This window comes from Phoxinus phoxinus, assembly GCF_949152265.1.
Source record: "Phoxinus phoxinus genome assembly, chromosome: 25".
Lineage (NCBI taxonomy): Eukaryota > Metazoa > Chordata > Actinopteri > Cypriniformes > Leuciscidae > Phoxinus > Phoxinus phoxinus.
The window spans coordinates 3,079,812-3,098,906 of record NC_136900.1 but is presented as its reverse complement, the minus strand read 5'-3'; the positions used below and the strand labels follow the sequence as shown (position 1 = coordinate 3,098,906).

At 43.1% G+C, this 19,095-nt stretch overlaps 5 protein-coding genes and 1 pseudogene across 6 annotated transcripts; all 6 read right to left on the bottom strand.

The window, feature by feature from the left end:
* Positions 1 to 3,631: 3,631 nt before the first annotated feature.
* LOC306993287 (histone H2B) lies at positions 3,632 to 4,085 on the bottom strand. Its single transcript, XM_079602960.1, has one exon. It carries the CDS (start codon positions 4,069 to 4,071, stop codon positions 3,697 to 3,699), a length of 375 nt encoding a protein of 124 aa, XP_079459086.1. The 5' UTR covers positions 4,072 to 4,085; the 3' UTR covers positions 3,632 to 3,696.
* Positions 4,086 to 4,867: 782 nt separating this feature from the next.
* LOC306993296 (histone H4) lies at positions 4,868 to 5,236 on the bottom strand. The gene has a single exon (XM_079602970.1). The coding sequence runs from the start codon at positions 5,203 to 5,205 to the stop codon at positions 4,894 to 4,896; it is 312 nt and encodes a 103-aa protein (XP_079459096.1). The 5' UTR covers positions 5,206 to 5,236; the 3' UTR covers positions 4,868 to 4,893.
* Positions 5,237 to 6,202: 966 nt separating this feature from the next.
* Positions 6,203 to 6,926, bottom strand: LOC306993269 (histone H3.2). The gene has a single exon (XM_079602942.1). The coding sequence runs from the start codon at positions 6,749 to 6,751 to the stop codon at positions 6,341 to 6,343; it is 411 nt and encodes a 136-aa protein (XP_079459068.1). The 5' UTR covers positions 6,752 to 6,926; the 3' UTR covers positions 6,203 to 6,340.
* Positions 6,927 to 7,526: 600 nt separating this feature from the next.
* LOC306993277 (histone H2A-like) lies at positions 7,527 to 7,928 on the bottom strand. Its single transcript, XM_079602950.1, has one exon. The coding sequence runs from the start codon at positions 7,921 to 7,923 to the stop codon at positions 7,537 to 7,539; it is 387 nt and encodes a 128-aa protein (XP_079459076.1). The 5' UTR covers positions 7,924 to 7,928; the 3' UTR covers positions 7,527 to 7,536.
* A 724-nt stretch (positions 7,929 to 8,652) lies between these two features.
* LOC306993265 (histone H1.01-like) lies at positions 8,653 to 9,324 on the bottom strand (annotated as a pseudogene). The gene has a single exon. The product of its transcript is annotated as a histone H1.01-like (transcript).
* Positions 9,325 to 12,183: 2,859 nt separating this feature from the next.
* On the bottom strand, positions 12,184 to 12,874 carry LOC306994022 (histone H2B). Its single transcript, XM_079604298.1, has one exon. It carries the CDS (start codon positions 12,843 to 12,845, stop codon positions 12,471 to 12,473), a length of 375 nt encoding a protein of 124 aa, XP_079460424.1. The 5' UTR covers positions 12,846 to 12,874; the 3' UTR covers positions 12,184 to 12,470.
* Between the last annotated feature and the right edge of the window lie 6,221 nt (positions 12,875 to 19,095).

Here is a 19,095-nt window from a genome sequence, read left to right as displayed (position 1 = left end):
TAGTATAAACTTAGTAAAAGAGTATAGATTATGAAACAAAAAGGTCTACAAACCTTTTTCTCCAACTACTCTCCCAACAATCACTCAAAGAGAAATCTAAGGATTAATTTTCAATTACAATTCAATTCAACTCGCTCCAATTCGCTCGCAGACCCCCGCGTTTTCAGGCGTTCATCGAGACCTTGGTTAGAAACAACGTGACTCACGTGCAAAATCTGCTAGCAAAAGGGGCGATATAATTATTCCCCCCCCACGCTAAGTCGGTCAGGGTTTTACAGCCGTTATTTTCCTGTTCCAAAGAAAGATGGTGGAACTCGCCCCATTCTAGATCTGAGACATTTGAACAAGCTCTCATGAGACGGCCGTTCAGAATGATAACAACCAGACAAATCCTCGTGCAGATTCGCCCGGGTGACTGTTTTTTTTCAGTGGACCTGAAAGATGCTTACTTTCACATTCAGATAGCCCCCAGTCACAGGCCATTATTGAGATTCGCCTTCGAGGGGCAGGCTTATCAGTACACGGTCCTACCATTGAGTCTGTCTCTGGCGCCCCATACTTTTACGAAGTGGATGGACGCAGCGTTTTTTCCCCTGAGACAATGGGGAATGCACGTGCTTAATTATCTCGACGATTGGCTCATTATGTCTCAGTCGAGGACCGAATTATTGACACACAGATCTATGCTCTTCAGCCATTTGGAATGCCTGGGGCTCAGAATCAACCTTTCAAAGAGCAGACTGTTACCCAGCCAGAGTATAATCTTTCTGGGCACAGTTATCGACTCTATGACGATGAAAGCGCGGCTCACACCAGAGTGTGCGCTCTATATACAACAGCTGATAGCCTCCTTCAGAGTGAGAGTGCATCTCTCAAGAAGTTTCAGAGGCTTCTCGGTCTCATGGCCGCCGCATCGTCAGTCCTCCAGTTAGGACTACTTCATATGCGCCCCCTTCAACACTGGCTAAAACGCTGTGTGTCGGTCAGGTCGCCAGCAGATTGCGGTGGACCAACGCTGCATCAATGCGCTGGCTACCTGGAAAGCCCAGGACTGGTACCAGTTGAGTGTGATAGTGGGTGTGGCCTAGCCTAGAAATCTAGACGCACCCTAGCGGCAGCAAAATGTATTTTGCAGCCAGGGCAGTCTAGGAACTCTCCATAGACCTTCTAGCTGCAAAACCCTAAATTGGGTCAGGCCAATCACGTTGTGTATAGAGTAGGCGGGGGCGGGCTTAACATATGACGACAGAGTTGCGACTTGAAAACAAAGAATGGCGGCTACGGATGGAGAACAGCGGTCTTTCGAATCGGCTTTGGCCGCGACTCTGGAGGACTTGGAGTTAAGTTTTTCTTTAAGAAAAGAGCAAAGAACGGCACTTAAGTCATTTAAAAAAGGTAGATGTGTTTGGAGTTTTGCCGACTGGATACGGAAAAAGTTTCACCTTCTTCGTTGCTCTGATTGGTTGTAGTGCTATCCTATTGTGGGCAGAGGGATTTTGAGAGACAACCGTTTATCCCGCCCCTCGGATTAAGCCGCGTCTATGGAGAGTTGCCAGACTAAACATCTTGATGTAAGTCTGGCTTGCCAGGCTAGGTGTGGCCTCCAGGAGGAAAGTAATTTTCAAAGACGCTTCCAACCAGGGTTGGGGAGCGCTGTGCGAGTGCAAGCCTGTCTCTGGCCTCTGGTCGAGCCTGGAGAAGAGCTTACATATCAACTGTCTGGAAATGAGAGCAGTTTGGTTGGCCCTGAATGCATTTCTGCCAGACCTCAGGGGACACCACATCTTGTGGTCCGCTCGGACAACATATCAGTGGTGACCTATATAAACCGACAGGGTGGCCTCAGATTAGGCAACCTGTACGTCATGGCCAGAAATCTCCTCCTATGGTCGCATGCCAACCTGTGCTCTCTGAGAGCTGCTCATGTTCCGGGGATCCAAAACTTGGGTGCGGACATGCTATCAAGAAACAACACTCCTCAAGTCGAGTGGTCTCTCAACCCACAGACAGAGCGTCTGATATGGATTGTTTTTGGCGAGGCAGAGGTCGACCTCTTCGCCTCGGAAGTCAACACTCACTGCGTAATGTGCACAAAACACTGCTAGCAAATCTGCTGGCAAAAGGGGTGATATATTTAGTCCCCCCAGCCCTAAGTCGGTCAGGGTTTTACAGCCGTTATTTTCTTGTTCCGGAGAAAGACGGTGGAACTCGCCCCATTCTAGATCTGAGACATTTGAACAAAGCTGTCATGAGACGGCCGTTCAGAATGATAACTACTAGACAAATCCACGCGCAGATTCGTCCGGGGGTCTGTTTTTTTTTACGGTGGACCTGAAAGATGCTTACTGTCAGATTCAGATAGCCCCCAATCACAGGCCATTCTTGAGATCCGCCTTCAAGGGCCAGGCTTATCAGTGCACGGTCCAACCATTCGGTCTGTCTCTGGCGCCCCGTATTTTACAAAGTACTTTTGCGTCTCTGGCGTCCCGTACTTTTGCTAGCAGATTTGCTCACTGCGTAATGTGCGCAAAACATTCGAACCCATGCCTGGCCCAGACGCCCTCTGTATGCGTTCCCGCCAGTCTCTATGATCCCTCAGGTCCTCAGACGGATCAAGGAGAGCGGATTCCCAGTCCTTCTAGTAGCCCCTCTCTGGAGAACCCAAGCATGGTTCACAGAGCTGGCACAGATGATGGACACTGCCCCGTGGCCAGTGCCAATGAAGAAAGACCTCCTCGCACAGGCAAACGGGACGATCTGGCACCCTCGCCCCGACTTATTGGCCCTCCATGTGTGGCCCCTCAACGGGTATCTGGGACCTCCTAGAAAAGGTCTTGAATACCATTATGGAGGCTAGAGCACCCTCTACCAGACGTCTCTACACTCTGAAGTGGTCAGTATTCACTGGAAGTGAATCTGCACTCGAACTGCCAGTGGTACTATCCTTCCTGCAAGAGCTGTTGGATGCGGGTCGCTTCGCTCCCCTTGCACGCTCAAAGTGTATGTGGCAGCCATTGCTCCTGTGGTTGGCCAGTCACTGGGGAAAAACAACCTTATCATTCGTTTCCTCAACGGTGCCAGGAGAATGAACCCATTTGGCCGTTTGTGCACCAATATAATATTTTTGTTTCTGCATTTTCACTTCCTAACTGTGGTATTATTTGGTTAGTTTCGTAAAAAAGGATTTGTTTAATCGATTAAAGTGTAATATAAAAACTAAATGTTGAATTGTTTGATATTATCGGTTTCAAGAAAACAAGAATGTTGATGGTCTCGGTTTATTACTGTGATAAGTTATTTACGAGTTATTTAGTTAAGTTCATTCTGCAAAGAGATTTGTAATTGTTTTTTGATATTTATCACCAAAACAATTATCTTTGTGGCACTTAAAATATATCATTTCTTACCCACTTCTCATGCAATGGTTTGAACTGGAATGTCTATGGACCTGATATATTATTATTTTTTTAAATCTTATTAATTTGTTTGATGCACCATGCAAATACACATGAAATACTCTTAAGAACAATAGAATAAAAAGTGATTTCTGAGAAAATCTGAATAAGTGTTGACAGTGTTCATATCAGCAAATCCATCAAAAACCTCATTGGTTAAATAATTAAACACAAAAGCTCTTTATCCGAGAAGATGTGTGGCTCTTAAAAGAGCCTTTGGGTAGTTGAGGTCAGGCATGCCTCACTTGGAGCTGGTGTATTTGGTGACGGCCTTTGTGCCCTCGGACACGGCGTGTTTGGCCAGCTCTCCGGGCAGCAGCAGACGCACGGCGGTCTGGATCTCTCTAGAAGTGATGGTGGAGCGCTTGTTGTAGTGCGCGAGGCGAGACGACTCACCGGCGATGCGCTCGAAGATGTCGTTGACGAAAGAGTTCATGATGCCCATCGCCTTGGAGGAGATGCCGGTGTCAGGATGAACCTGCTTCAGGACTTTGTAGACATAGATGGCGTAGCTCTCCTTCCTGGACTTTCTGCGCTTCTTTCCTCCCTTGCCGGCGGTCTTGGTGACGGCCTTCTTTGAGCCCTTCTTAGGCGCGGACTTTGCTGGTTCAGGCATGATGACGCGAGATCACAAGACTGACGAATCAATGTAAACTCCAGTGCGATACAGAGGCATTTATTCACTGCCTTATGCCAATTTTCGAAGCCATACGGGATATTCTGATTGACTGGTTCATTGGCCGAACCCAAAACCTCATATTTCATTGGACAACTCGAGAGGACAAAGAGCCAATCACAGGCGGATAAATGATAGTCCCGCCCACTGCCCCAATTTGAACGACACCCTCTCCTAAGTTTAATTGTTTCGTTTCCCGCTCTTTTATTCAATACTTTTTGAGAAAACAAGCGTTTCTAATATTTTGCATCACCGAGTAATTTTTAAACCCCTTATAAATCCACTGAGGGAGTTCTGGAGAAAATAGACGAACACACAAACACCCTTTAAAACCGATTATCCTCGTGAAACTATTGTAACTATTGTTGAGATGTTTAAATGACAGAAAAAGCAAACAAGCTCATTTGAGCAAGTTAAAATAACATTTTCATCTTCATCCTCACTTCTGTCAACTGTGGTAACCTAACTGTTTTGATCTAATATTTAATATTTTTTTTCCCCCAAAACAATAGATTTGTTAAATTGATTACCATTTAACACTAACAGATCACACCTAAAAATTAAAACAAATGTTTAAGATAAAAAAAAATTTAAAGTCTTGATTTATTAGTGATTCCTCACTTCATTCTAGATAACAAACTCAAGACGTTTTAAAATAATTATATATGGTTAACATGGTCAAAAATGGACTCTTTCTGTGGCAGAGTGTGTGGCTCTTAAAAGAGCCGTTGGGTTTGAGTGGTTTCTCCTGGTTTCAGGCGTTTATCCCCCGAAGCCGTACAGGGTGCGTCCCTGTCTCTTCAGCGCGTACACAACATCCATGGCGGTGACGGTCTTTCTCTTGGCGTGCTCGGTGTAGGTGACGGCATCGCGGATCACGTTCTCCAGAAACACCTTCAACACTCCGCGAGTCTCCTCGTAGATCAGACCGGAGATGCGCTTGACGCCGCCGCGGCGAGCCAGACGGCGAATGGCGGGTTTGGTGATTCCCTGGATGTTATCGCGCAAAACTTTACGGTGACGCTTAGCGCCTCCTTTCCCGAGTCCTTTACCGCCTTTGCCTCTTCCAGACATGATGCAGAATGACGATCAACTGGTGACAACAAATGTACTTTCTCGTGTTGCACAGAGACCCTTTATATTTACTTACAGGACCTGACAGAAACCAACATCGCGTCACAAGGCAAAAACACGCCCCTCCCCTCAATATAGTTCCAGCACAAAACAATGTGAGTTAACCCAGACCATAATCTAACGAGGCATATCCGACTTCTTACATGTTTTATAAAATTAATTTGTAATATCATCAAATACAGAGATACTGAACGGTAATGAAACTTGCTAGTCTCGATGGACAGTATAGTACATTTGTATTAGACAATTTGTATATATTTGCAGACTATAAATGATTTCAGCAATTTATAAAATTAGCAATTTTTAAATGGCTTTAAAATGTCAGTATGTAAATAAGTGGCCCTCGTTATTTATCAGTTGTGAGACAATTTTAATATAATTTAGCCCAATTGTCGTAGAAGACTGATTTATTCTTATATTTAACCATTTTATTATTTCAAATTAACAATTTGTGGGGGGAAGGGGGGACTTATGTCTGTATATAAGAAGCCAACATAAAAGAGCCCGTCTATGAAAATTGGATAGCGGAATAGGGAGTTTGTTAACCTCAATTAACCCAGATGTTAATCCAGCATAACATACCTAGCTAAGAATTAACTCCCCGTGTCTGTAATACTCATCATCCACATTGTAAATAAAATAATTATCAAATGCGCTGCCCAAAACACACACAAAAAAAACTGTTTACAATAACACCAGTAGGTCATACCTCCTGAACATACACAAGGCGCACCGGAATTGACGTCACTTCCAGGAACGCGCTAATCTAGATGTCGGCCACATCTCCTTTATTATCCGCACCAATACAGCCATAATGGTAAATCACCACAAGTAATGGAAGATTATAGATTGATTGTAATGTCTATACAAACATTCAAATACTTGTGTGTAGATAGATTATATTTAATTATATTAGTAATGGTGACTGCCTGGTGATTTAGAGAACGGTGACCAAGACCGTGTTAATAATGCATGAATACAACTTTCTACTCCAGAGTTAAACTGGAAATAATCTCGATTTGTGCGATTGTGTTGGCTCTTAAAAGAGCCGTTGTGGTTTGACGCAGACGCGGGTTTAGGCGCGCTCTCCGCGGATGCGGCGGGCCAGCTGGATATCTTTGGGCATGATGGTGACCCTCTTGGCGTGGATGGCGCACAGGTTGGTGTCCTCGAACAGGCCGACCAAATAAGCCTCGCTGGACTCCTGCAGGGCCATGACAGCGGAGCTCTGGAAGCGCAGGTCCGTCTTGAAGTCCTGAGCGATTTCTCTCACCAGCCGCTGGAAGGGCAGTTTGCGGATCAGCAGCTCGGTGGACTTCTGATAGCGGCGGATCTCCCGCAGAGCCACGGTCCCGGGCCGGTAGCGGTGAGGCTTCTTGACGCCGCCGGTGGCCGGAGCGCTCTTACGGGCGGCTTTAGTAGCGAGCTGCTTCCTCGGGGCTTTACCACCGGTGGATTTACGAGCGGTCTGCTTGGTTCTTGCCATTGCTGCGGTCTTCTTCTCTCTGTCCTGCTTGCGCTGGAAATGCCGGTCTGTATTATACACCCGCTTTTAAAGCATTGTAGCTTTGTTATCAGTGTTCATAATGTCGCGAGGATACAGGCCTTGTGATTGGCTAATACGTGATGTCTGCGCATGAGTGCCAGCCAATGACTGCGCGTTTCCTCTTTTCAAATAAGGGGAGGGCTTCCCGCTAGAGCCGTTTTGTTCCGTTGACTACTTTGCGCGCCTTTATACTCATTATATTGTATTTATGTCTTCTGAAATACTCGCCTTAAGTCCCAGTGGTTGTGCAATAATTATAATAAAATCAAATCACATTAAAGTCTGTATAAAAGCACTGCAGCGAGAGAAACATAAGGGTCTCCATCTGTCCCGTAAAATATGGGATCGTTCCGTAGATCAGCTGCTACTTATTGGGCAAAAGACATAACATTGACCAACTGTTACTCGAAGCCGATATGTATATCGCCTTTTATTTTGGAAAATGTAGTGAAGTATTTAAAACATTATCAGAGTTTGGTAGGCTATATTATATATAACTATATTTTAATTAAGGGGATGGGGGGCAAAACAACATTAGGAGATCATCATGTGTTTATAACATTAACAACCACAATTGTACCTGTAATCATGATTTACTGGTTTGATTGCTAATTTCTTCCATTAAACAAATATGTTCACGGTGTTCATAAATATTCACTCTTTCTCAGATAAAATAGGTGGCTCTTAAAAGAGCCGTTGTTTTAGTAACCCAGTCTTCAATCGGCTTATTTGGATTTGGCGGGTTTCTCGGTCTTCTTGGGCAGCAGCACGGCCTGGATGTTGGGCAGCACGCCGCCCTGAGCGATGGTCACTCGGCCGAGGAGTTTGTTGAGCTCCTCGTCGTTGCGCACCGCGAGCTGCAGGTGACGGGGGATGATGCGGGTCTTCTTGTTGTCCCGAGCGGCGTTTCCAGCCAGCTCCAGGATCTCAGCGGTGAGGTACTCGAGCACCGCCGCCAGATAAACAGGAGCACCGGCACCGACGCGCTCGGCGTAGTTTCCTTTGCGCAGAAGCCTGTGAACACGGCCGACAGGGAACTGCAGTCCCGCCCTGGAGGAGCGAGTCTTAGCCTTCGCTCGGGCCTTGCCGCCGGTTTTGCCTCTGCCGCTCATTTTAGTTTATTACAGTCAACAAATTAGTCGAATGAAACTATTGAGTGTCCACATACTGTATTTAAACGAGAGTGCCAATCGCTCATTGGTTTAGAGGCTGTAAAGATTCCAACCAATCACTGAACTTCCCTCCAAAGCCCCACCCCCTTTCTGGTGGGGATTACTATACACAGGTATTATAACCTTTAAGACGATATGAAACCATATATATATATATATCGGCATATTATTTAAATAAATACAAAAATGGATACTGTACGCTGTTTCTTCCAGAAGTGCTGCACCTTTCACACAAATGTCATGTACATTCTGGGCATGATGACCGTCTGATACTGTACAGTATTATGTTCCTATCGTAATATTGGAGTTTAATCACTGCCCATATTGGTTGGATGTGGGTTGTTTGTCTTGTCACAATTCTCCAGCAGTGTGTGTGTGTGTGTGCATGTCCAAATAAGGCGTGTTGTACAACATCCTATTTACATTGTGATCACTGTCTGAACCTTCTTCAGCTTTTTTTTTGGCCAATTAACGTTACATTACATTTCTTATAAACAAATAATGGATAACATTACTTTTTTTTTCTTCAAAACTGTGTTTTGACTTGTTTGTCCAGAATGATTAACAAGAGGTCAAGATCACTTCTCTTCTATTCACTTTCAAAATTTGCTCTTATTCAGAGTTATTGGGTGGCTCCTAAAAGAGCCGTTGAGGAACAAACACTGGACTTTATTTCTTTTTTGGCGCTGCCTTTTTTGGCTTGGCGGCTTTAGGCTTTGGCAGTCTTTGCCTTTTTAGGACTCTTGGCTGCTTTCTTAGCGACTGTTGCCTTCTTTACTTTCTTGGGGCTCTTCGTCGCCTTCTTGGGGCTCTTCGTCGCCTTCTTGGGGCTCTTCGTCGCCTTCTTGGGGCTCTTCGTCGCCTTCTTGGGGCTCTTCGTCACCTTCTTTGCGGCTTTGGCTGCGGGTTTCTTGGGCGATGATTTCTTGGCGGCGGGCTTCTTTGCCGCTGCGCTCTTGGGCTTCTTGGCTGCAGCGGGTTTCTTGGCCGCGGGCTTCTTCGCTTTAGGAGCCGCTTTCTTCTTGGTCTCGGCTTGCTGCTTGTTGAGCTTGAATGAGCCCGAGGCCCCGGTCCCTTTGACCTGCACCAGTGTGCCTCTAGTCACCAGGCTCTTGATGGCGATCTTGACGCGGGAGTTGTTCTTCTCCACGTCGTAGCCGCCGGCAGCGAGCGCTTTCTTCAGCGCGGCGAGGGACACACCGCTCCTCTCCTTGGATGCGGACACAGCTTTGACGATGAGCTGAGCTCGCCGACGCCTGGACCTGCTTTCGTGGATTTCACAGCGGACTTCTTCTTGGGCGCTTTGGCCGGGGCGGCACCAGCGGGTGCGGTTTCTGCCATTTCTCTCTAGAAGACTTCCAAACACTGTCTCTAATTTCACCGATGAATGGTGCTCGAGCGCGGCGCTGCGCTCTTAAATAGCACATGAGAACCTGCTAGACTCAACCTGCCAGCTCGGCGTCAGCGCGCGTCCACGATCCTCTCACGCGTGTGTTTTCTTCTCTTACATTTGGTTCAAAACTGGAGTGGTGAAATAATTTGGCGCAGTCAAAACAAAGTGAACACCAAGCAGTGGTTCTGAGCTTTCAGTGGAGACTAAAATACGCGAGAGGAAATCTTTATTTTGCCTGCGTCAGATCAAATCCAAGCCGAGCATCAGCCGCGGGGAAAAGCCGCGTGTAAATTTAATGGATAGTTTAAGTTGAAATGTTGATAAAAGCCTGAACGCCTCTTCTGTGTGTTCAGAAAACAGTCTGAAAGAGACTTTAATGTTACAAGAAAAATTATGACTAATGCTTAAAATGATGATAATTAAGTGTAAAGAGAGTCATTACTGAAAATGTTTGGTGTTTGGGGTTGATTGATTAATTCATAAAGCAGCTGTTTTGTTTTGTTTTTAGTTTCGTTTGATGTGCACAAATAAGCGACAGGTATTATACGATTTTCTTCTTCCTGTTCCTTTTTTTGTTTGTTCGTTCATGCACGTCATGCATGTGATGAATGAAGAACTAAACATTTATGCATGTATGTATGACTTGTGCAATAATAAATAAATAAATAATGAAATCAGCATCAGTGTATTTATATATAAATAATTTTCATATGCTGATCTACATCATATGACGTAAATCATCATATTTGTTTCTCCTTATTCGATATTCATCTCAGTTTTCATAAAGTGAATGAGGATTGTCATCTGAACGAGCTGCTCATTTAAAGCAAGGCAGAGCAAGTGACTCAAAAAACTACTTTACAACAGTTTCATATTTCCCTTGTTCTAGCTTGTATTTTCTGGACAATGTTTAAAACTTTTTATTGCTAGAATTTCTAATGCCATAGCCTGAATCGCTTGTTGTATTTCTCCATAAGTCACTTTGAATAAAAGCATCTGCTAAATGAATAAATGTAAATAATAAGCACAGGTTTCTTATTGTAATTTTGTTATTTCTTGATTTAACCATGCTAATTCATATAATAGTAATGTATTTACACTATATACATTAAACTTGGATGAGGACTAAAGTATGAAGACACCGCAGCTGAAGAGCTGATAATAACTAGAATGATGTTGAAACATTTTGAATTGAAACATTCAAAAACAATTATTAATCATAATTTTCCTCATGATTCACCATATTAATGAGGAGATTATGAGCCTCACACATAAAACCAAACATACAACATCTCTCTTTAACCCCGAACCAAAACTGAGAAAACTTCTCGGCCTAAAACAACATACTTTGGACATATATGTGCTTAAATTAATATACTTTTGTTCTTAAAACTGATTGAACCATTGAGTTGTTGTGTTCATAAATGGTATCAGGGTTTCCATCTTTCCTTGCCAGGTTGGAGTGAGATTTTGAGGACATCAATGACAAGAGGATCCAACAATTCCCTTTTATTTCGTCTTAATTCAAATTACCCAAATGCTGAGGTCTAATGTTGTTGATAATTTTTTTTTAGAAACGGACCGTGTTTGCTTTGAATTAAAAGAGTAATTTTCTCAGCTTAACTTTTCTGTCTTTGTCTCTCCCTGTTTTTATCTTTATCTGACTTTGGAGAAATGCAGAGACGGGAGAAGCTGTTCTTGATCAGAAACTGTTCATCTCTTTGTATGTGTGTGTGTGTGTGTTGGATATATGAGGTAATAATGTATATTCTCACTGGACAGTTACTTGAATAAAAGCTAACATGCTGAATAAGTTTTGTGAACAGATTGGCTACGTTTATGACTCTTTCTGTGAATCCGTGTCACAAAGAGCCTGAGAAATGAGGCACAGAAAAAAGTTATTTTATAATTACCAGCCAGTCAGATTTCTTAATGACTTGTAAAAACACAAATGTCATTTATTTTTGTATGATCTACTACACTATGGCAAAAAGGTGCAGTTAAGGCCTCTGTGTTATAGTATATAAAAAGTGTTGTCATACAATATATGCTTGCTGGTCCACAGATGTAAAGAATGATCATTTAAAACCGGGGAGGCAAGTCTGATCCTGGAGAGCCGCTGTCCAGCAGAGTTTAACTCAAACCCTAATCAAACACCCCTGAACAAGCCATCAATGTCTTCAGGATTACTAATGCTACTGGGAGGTGAGGTTTTTTTCAGGGTTTGAGCCAAACTCTGCAGAACAGCAGCTCTCTAGGACCAAACTTGCCTACTCCTGGTTTAAAATGACTAACTTATAGACAACAAAGACAATCTGAATGCAAACCGGTCAGAGGGAGAAAGTTCTGTAAGAAAACACACATGCAGTCCCTGTATAGTCACATATTACTTCATTTATTGTTCTTGAAGAGCCTAAATGTAAAGAACTCCCGTTACCGTTTCTTGCATAAACTATTCATGACCGTGTGAGACGAGAGGTGTGAGTTGTATCCGTGTAAATACACAGATGGATGTGCTGAATGCTGGGAAAGGCTGGAAAACAACATCCCACTTGATTATTTTAATAAAGAACAAGAGCAGTGCTTTAACTCCTCCACAAATATATCAGTTTTGCGTCTTCTACAATACTTCAATGATTAAATTAAGTCAACATTTATTATTTTTTTATACATGTGCTGACATAAGCCGTTTATTTTTGTTATTTCATTAAATAAGATTCTTGATCACCAAGCAAGAAAATACATTTATTTATATATATATACCGTGTGTGTGTGAAGAAATGGGGTTTCAGTGGAAATCCAGCAAGTAATAAGTTGCTTAAGATTCTGGCCTCAAAAAGGATCAAGTTGACGAGGCTGTCATCATAAGAGAAAAATAGACATAAGCATATATTTATTTTCAAGCAGGTATTATAAGAAATTCTAGTTACTCACTTTAAATAAAGAAAACCCATGGAGTGGATAACCAAAATAAAGACATGCAATATTTCAGTAACGTTACTTAAAAATAAAAATTTGATAAAATATAAGCTCTTTATCGGAGAAGATGTGTGGCTCTTAAAAGAGCCTTTGGGTAGTTGAGGTCAGGCACCCCTCACTTGGAGCTGGTGTATTTGGTGACGGCCTTTGTGCCCTCGGACACGGCGTGTTTGGCCAGCTCTCCGGGCAGCAGCAGACGCACGGCGGTCTGGATCTCTCTAGAAGTGATGGTGGAGCGCTTGTTGTAGTGCGCGAGGCGAGACGACTCACCGGCGATGCGCTCGAAGATGTCGTTGACGAAAGAGTTCATGATGCCCATCGCCTTGGAGGAGATGCCGGTGTCAGGGTGAACCTGCTTCAGGACTTTGTACACATAGATGGCGTAGCTCTCCTTCCTGGACTTTCTGCGCTTCTTTCCTCCCTTGCCGGCGGTCTTGGTGACGGCCTTCTTTGAGCCCTTCTTAGGCGCGGACTTTGCTGGTTCAGGCATGATGACGCGAGATCACAAGACTGACGAATCAATGTGAACTCTAGTGCGATACAGAGGCATTTATTCACTGCCCTATGCTAATTTTCAAAGGTTTACGGGAACTTCTGATTGTCTGTTTTCATAGGCCAAACCCATAAACTTATATTTCATTGGACAACTTGAGAAGAATGAGGGCCAATCAGAGGCGGATAATTGATAGTCCCGCCCACTGCCCCATGTTTGAACGACACCCTCTCCGAAGTTTCCGTTGTTTCATTTCCCGCTCTTTTATTCAATACTTTTTAAGAAAAGAAGCGTTTCTAATATTGTGCATCCTCGAGTAATTTTTAAACCCCTTATAAATCCATTGAGGAAGTTCTGGAGAAAAGAGAGGAATACACAAACACATTTTAAAACAGTTTATCCTCGTGAAACTATTGTTGAGATCTTAAATGACAGAAAAAGCAAATACAAGCTCATTTGACCGTTTGTGTAGGCCTAAGTTACAATCACATTTGCATCTGCATCTTCACTTCTGTTAACTGTGGTAGCCTAATTGTTTTGATCTAATTGGTATTTAATTGTTATTTTCCAAAACAAAAAGTAGATTCGTTAAATTGATTAACATGTAACACTAAAAAAAGGTTATACTTTTTAGTTGTGATCTGTTTTAAAATAACTTATTTTCTTTTTTAAAAAGTGTACATAATATGCTGCCTTGGTCAAAATCGAGGGAAGGAGGGTCTGTTATAAACTTCAAAATGGCGGCAGGGATTCCAAAATGGGAGGGACTATAAAGTAATATTCAGTTGGTGGGTATTTCCCAGAATTCAGGCCTATTTCTGTCCACAGGGTGTAATTCTATTAAAAACTAATTAAATCTATTACATTTTAGCACCACTAGTTAACAAAAACAAGCCTAGACTTTTTTTTTTATTGCTGCTCTTACTATTGATTTTAACACATTTTAATGGTGTTTTGTGGTACAATATATCTGTGTTTTGGTGTTGTCCGCCGCCAGAGTTGTCACATGTCATGCCATATCTGAAACATTATTTATCACAAATTAATAAATAAAAAAAATGCATATGAATTAAATGTTACCTGAACTAATAAACTACATGCACAGATTAAGCATAAATATGCATTTTGTACTTTATTTTGCTTAATGTCTACCTGTCTCATGGTTTAGCCATCATTACCAACACTCTCTGCATAAAGGCACTTTCCTACTGTTTTTTTTCATCAAACGTTTATTTGGTAGCCATGGTAACCTAATAACATAGTGGAGCACATGGATTTCAAGCTGCAAGACTGATGCCTTGATGTGCAGAAAAGGAAGTAAATCAACTCTTTATTCTTTGTGTTGGGTTAGGGTTAGGGTTAATGTACACTTATTATACGTCATTACCATATGGGTTGTATTTCTGTATTTTTAAACATTTTTGGATTATTTTTATCACTTTAGTAGTTAAAATGGTGTACATTACATGTAGAAAGCTACTTGCTTAGTCATCATATTTGCTAGTAAGACTAGTTTTTTGGCTAAAATGTCATTACCAACACAGTCATTATACCAGCACATTACAGCTTGTCCTGGACATAACATTATGGTGGTGATGACAGCAGATACATTAAACATATGGTTCTTTAAAGAATTTATGTTGAATACTTAAACAGATTACTAGCTGGTGTTTTTTTTTTTTTTTTTGGTCTGAAGTCACTTAGGCTCTTAAATTACAATAGGCTATGATTTGTCATCACCTCAACAAACTGTCATTACCAGAACTGCAACGTCATCACCATCACCATACCATACATATTTTTGCCATATAAATGATGTATAAATTACAACAAATGTCCTACAATTATATAGGTCTGACAATGTTGGACAGTCTAAATTATCACTGTATTAAAAAGTTTTGATATATGGCATTAACTTAAAATAAGCTTATATTCCAAGCCAGGGTAGATTGATGAATCACACATTTAGATACTTAAATGACTATAATTTATCTTGCATGTAAAAATCAACAATCCCATTCAGTTCAAGATAAAATAGATTCCATGTGAAACCACAAAATGTTTTAAAAGCACTGATTTATCATTTAAGTTTTATTTTATATATATATATATTCGATGATGTGATGGTAATGACACATTTACTTGACATAGTTAAGAAAATGGCAAAAAATCATAAATTCCCTCATCTTATGGTCTCAACCAAGCTCATAACGTCGCTCCTGACTTAAGGACAGATAATTTAATGTATACCAATTTGGCCCTTAATCTGAGAAATGCCCGAGTCATATTCAATTTCACCGCTAAGGAGAAAAACAATGTAGCTTTAAGTTTTGTATCAGTTTGAGCTATAGTAGCTCTTGCGTTGGCACCCTGACATTGGTTCACCAATTGTTCATCCTTGCACCAATTTTACGATTCACTGCATAGGCTACCAGGAAAAGCCCACAAGACATTTTGGAGAAGATCTGATCTAGTCGTCTAGCATCACTATTTGGCCCATCTCTCTCAGATGTTTTTGCTTGCCCATTTTTCTTGCTTCCTGCACATGAAATTGTCCGGTTCTGAACACGATGGAGGGGCGGAGCCAGAGAACCAGACGAAAACGATGGAGGGGCGGAGCCAGAGAACCAGACGAAACCGATGGAGGGGCGGAGCCAGAGAACCAGACGAAACCGATGGAGGGGCGGAGCCAGAGAAACAGACAAAACCAATGGAGGGGCGGAGCCAGAGAACCAGACAAAACCGATGGAGGGGTGGAGCCAGAGAACCGGACGAAGCTGATGGAGGGCAAGAGCCAGACAACCGGACGAAGCCGATGGAGGGCAAGAGCCAGACAACCGGACGAAGACGATGGAGGGGCAGAGCCAGGGAACCAGATGAAGCTGATGGAGGGGGCAGAGCCAGAGAACCGGATGAAGCTGATGGAGGGAGCAGACCCAAAGTACAGGACGAAACTGAAAGAGGGGGAGGAGCCTGGGAACCGGACGAAGCTGATGGAGGGGGTAGAGCCAGGGAACGTGACAAAACTGATAGAGGGGGAGGAGCCTGAGAACCGGACGAAGCTGATGGAGGGCAAGAGCCAGACAACCGGACGAAGCCGATGGAGGGCAAGAGCCAGACAACCGGACGAAGACGATGGAGGGGCAGAGCCAGGGAACCAGATGAAGCTGATGGAGGGGGCAGAGCCAGAGAACCGGATGAAGCTGATGGAGGGAGCAGACCCAAAGTACAGGACGAAACTGAAAGAGGGGGAGGAGCCTGGGAACCGGACGAAGCTGATGGAGGGGGTAGAGCCAGGGAACGTGACAAAACTGATAGAGGGGGAGGAGCCTGAGAACCGGACGAAGCTGATGGAGGGGGCAGAGGCAGAGAACCGGACGAAGCTGATGGAGGGGGCAGAGCCAGAGAACCGGACGAAGCTGATGCCGGCCATCGCTTCCATCTCAGATAGGGGTGATTATTAATTATCAAGGATGTCTGATTGGAAGAGATTTTGAAGGGGAACGGGAGAGCTTCACTCCGACGAGGCGAGTGAAGATTAGCTATACTACGGAGAGTATAGAGGTTCGCTGTTTGTTTAAAACAGCAAAAGTGAAACGTGCTCTGTGGGGGCCCAGTGGGGCAATACTGGTGTGGTACACCACCCCAGCAGAGGACGTCCCTGGATTGTAGGTCCAGTGGCACCGCAAACCTGCTCAATCACTTCCATCTCAGACACGGTTTTAATTATTCTTATTTCTTTTGATTATTTTAATTTCTTCTATGTAAAGCACTTTGAATTACCACTGTTTAGCTTTGCATTTACTGAATGAGCACTGTGCCACTGTTCGTCCGACTGTTTGCACTGTATTTTATTTTCTAAACTGTTTTAATTATTCTTATTTCTTTTATTATCTATGTAATTATTTTTATTTTTATTTCTTCTATGTAAAGCACTTTGAATTACCACTGTGTATGAAATGTGCTATATAAATAAACTTGCCTTGCCTTGCCTTGCCTTGATGGAGGGGGTAGAGCCAGGGAACGTGACAAAACTGATAGAGGGGGAGGAGCCTGAGAACCGGACGAAGCTGATGGAGGGGGCAGAGGCAGAGAACCGGACGAAGCTGATGGAGGGGGCAGAGCCAGGGAACGTGACAAAACTGATAGAGGGGGAGGAGCCTGAGAACCGGACGAAGCGGATGGAGGGGGCAGAGGCAGAGAACCGGACGAAAACGCTGGAGGGGCAGAGCCAGAGAATTGGATGAAACCGATGGAGGGGGGGCGGAGCCAAAGAACTGGACGAAGCTGATGGAAGGGTAGAGCCAGAGAACCGGACGGAACTGATGGAGGGGGCGGAGCCAGAGAAGCGGACGAAGCCGATGGAAGGGTAGAGCCAGAGAACCGGATGGAACTGATGGAGGGGGCGGAGCCAAAGAACCGGACGAAGCTGATGGAAGGGTAGAGCCAGAGAACCGGACGGAACTGATGGAGGGGTCGGAGCCAGAGAAGCGGACGAAGCTGATGGAGGGGGAAGAGCCTGAGAACCGGACGAAGCTGATGGAGGGGGCAGAGCCAGAGAACCGGACGAAGCTGATGGAGGGGGCAGAGCCAGGGAACGTGACAAAACTGATAGAGGGGGAGGAGCCTGAGAACCGGACGAAGCTGATGGAGGGGGCAGAGGCAGAGAACCGGACGAAGCTGATGGAGGGGCAGAGCCAGAGAATTGGATGAAACCGATGGAGGGGGGCGGAGCCAAAGAACTGGACGAAGCTGATGGAAGGGTAGAGCCAGAGAACCGGACGGAACTGAGGGAGGGGGCGAAGCCAGATAAGCGGACGAAGCCGATGGAAGGGTAGAGCCAGATAACCGGACGGAACTGATGGAGGGGGCGGAGCCAGAGAAGCGGACGAAGCCGATGGAAGGGTAGAGCCCGAGAAATGGACGGAACTGATGGAGGGGGCGGGGCCAGAGAAGCGGACATGCCGATGGAAGGGTAGAGCCAGAGAACCGGACGGAACTGATGGAGGGGGCGGGGCCAGAGAAGCGGACGAAGCCGATGGAAGGGTAGAGCCAGAATACTGGACAAAGCTGATGGGGGAGGCGGAGTCAGGAAGCAGAGTGGAGCCAGCAGAGATGATTAAGTTTGGAAGCTGATGGTTGTGAGGGTGACCTTGAGCAGCTCATGGTGGTGTTCATTATTTGGAAAAAGAGGGAGGAGAACACCTGCTGACATGGCATTGTGATCAATCGAGGGAGTTGAAGTTTTGAGTCTTTTCAGAGTTTCAAGAATGTTAGAGTTTTTGATGATAGATGTCTCAGTTGTTTTTGTATGATTTGTATATGTCAGTGTACTGTCAGTGTGTAAGCTTAACATATGTTAATAAATACTTATAAAGCAATTTGAGTATTTTGTGACTAAACAATTATTGCATTATCGGAAAAGGTATGTAATTCAGAACTAATTAAAAATATTACTTTTTATCTATATTAATTCTGAAATTATAAAGTTTTTACTTAAAAATAAATAAATAAATATTTGGGGGAAAAAAGTTGGAATGCGGTCAAATTAAGTTTATGTAAATAAAAGGACTGAACAAACTTAAATAATATAAGTGTGATTGACCTAGTTAAATTAAGTTGATAAAAAGCTGAAAAACTAAGATGGCGTTAACAATTGAAGTAATTTGTTAAGTTGATACAACTGTTTGCTTTTTTTCAGTATCAGTATACATCATTCAATATATTTATCTATATTAACTTTCATAGGTTTTTTTGAAAGTCAGAGGGAAATTGCTCTACATTATAACAATTTTGCTTATGCCGGTGTGTTGTAGTAATTTTGCAGACTGTAGCACTAATCAAGACAAAAAACTAAAAGTTACAAAACTAAAAGTACAAATGCATTTAATATATGTTGATCAGTCTTCAAAAGTGAAACATTTATAAAAATCAATACAGTAATAACATACTATTAGATTAATTTAAATAATTTAATGAGAGGTGTAAAATAATATTAAATAGACTAGCATTTATCAATAATGGCATGTTTGTTTTTGCTCTAGAATACAAATATTACGTTTTCATCCAAATTTAAAACGTTTAAATGTTTTACTTGCATTTAAACATGTTTTATTGAATGAATAAAACATGTTTTTATAAAATGACCAGGTTTGATTAACAAGGTTTGATGAACTCTACGTTTTCCACTAGAGTGCGCTGTTTCCAAGTAATTAATACAAGTTTTCACAATTATTTTATTTTATTT

Bases quoted from the DNA above. Each gene is read 5' to 3' on its own strand.
- LOC306993287 (XM_079602960.1), bottom strand. From the start codon at position 4,071: ATGCCTGAACCAGCAAAGTCCGCGCCTAAGAAGGGCTCAAAGAAGGCC.
- LOC306993296 (XM_079602970.1), bottom strand. From the start codon at position 5,205: ATGTCTGGAAGAGGCAAAGGCGGTAAAGGACTCGGGAAAGGAGGCGCT.
- LOC306993269 (XM_079602942.1), bottom strand. From the start codon at position 6,751: ATGGCAAGAACCAAGCAGACCGCTCGTAAATCCACCGGTGGTAAAGCC.
- LOC306993277 (XM_079602950.1), bottom strand. From the start codon at position 7,923: ATGAGCGGCAGAGGCAAAACCGGCGGCAAGGCCCGAGCGAAGGCTAAG.
- LOC306994022 (XM_079604298.1), bottom strand. From the start codon at position 12,845: ATGCCTGAACCAGCAAAGTCCGCGCCTAAGAAGGGCTCAAAGAAGGCC.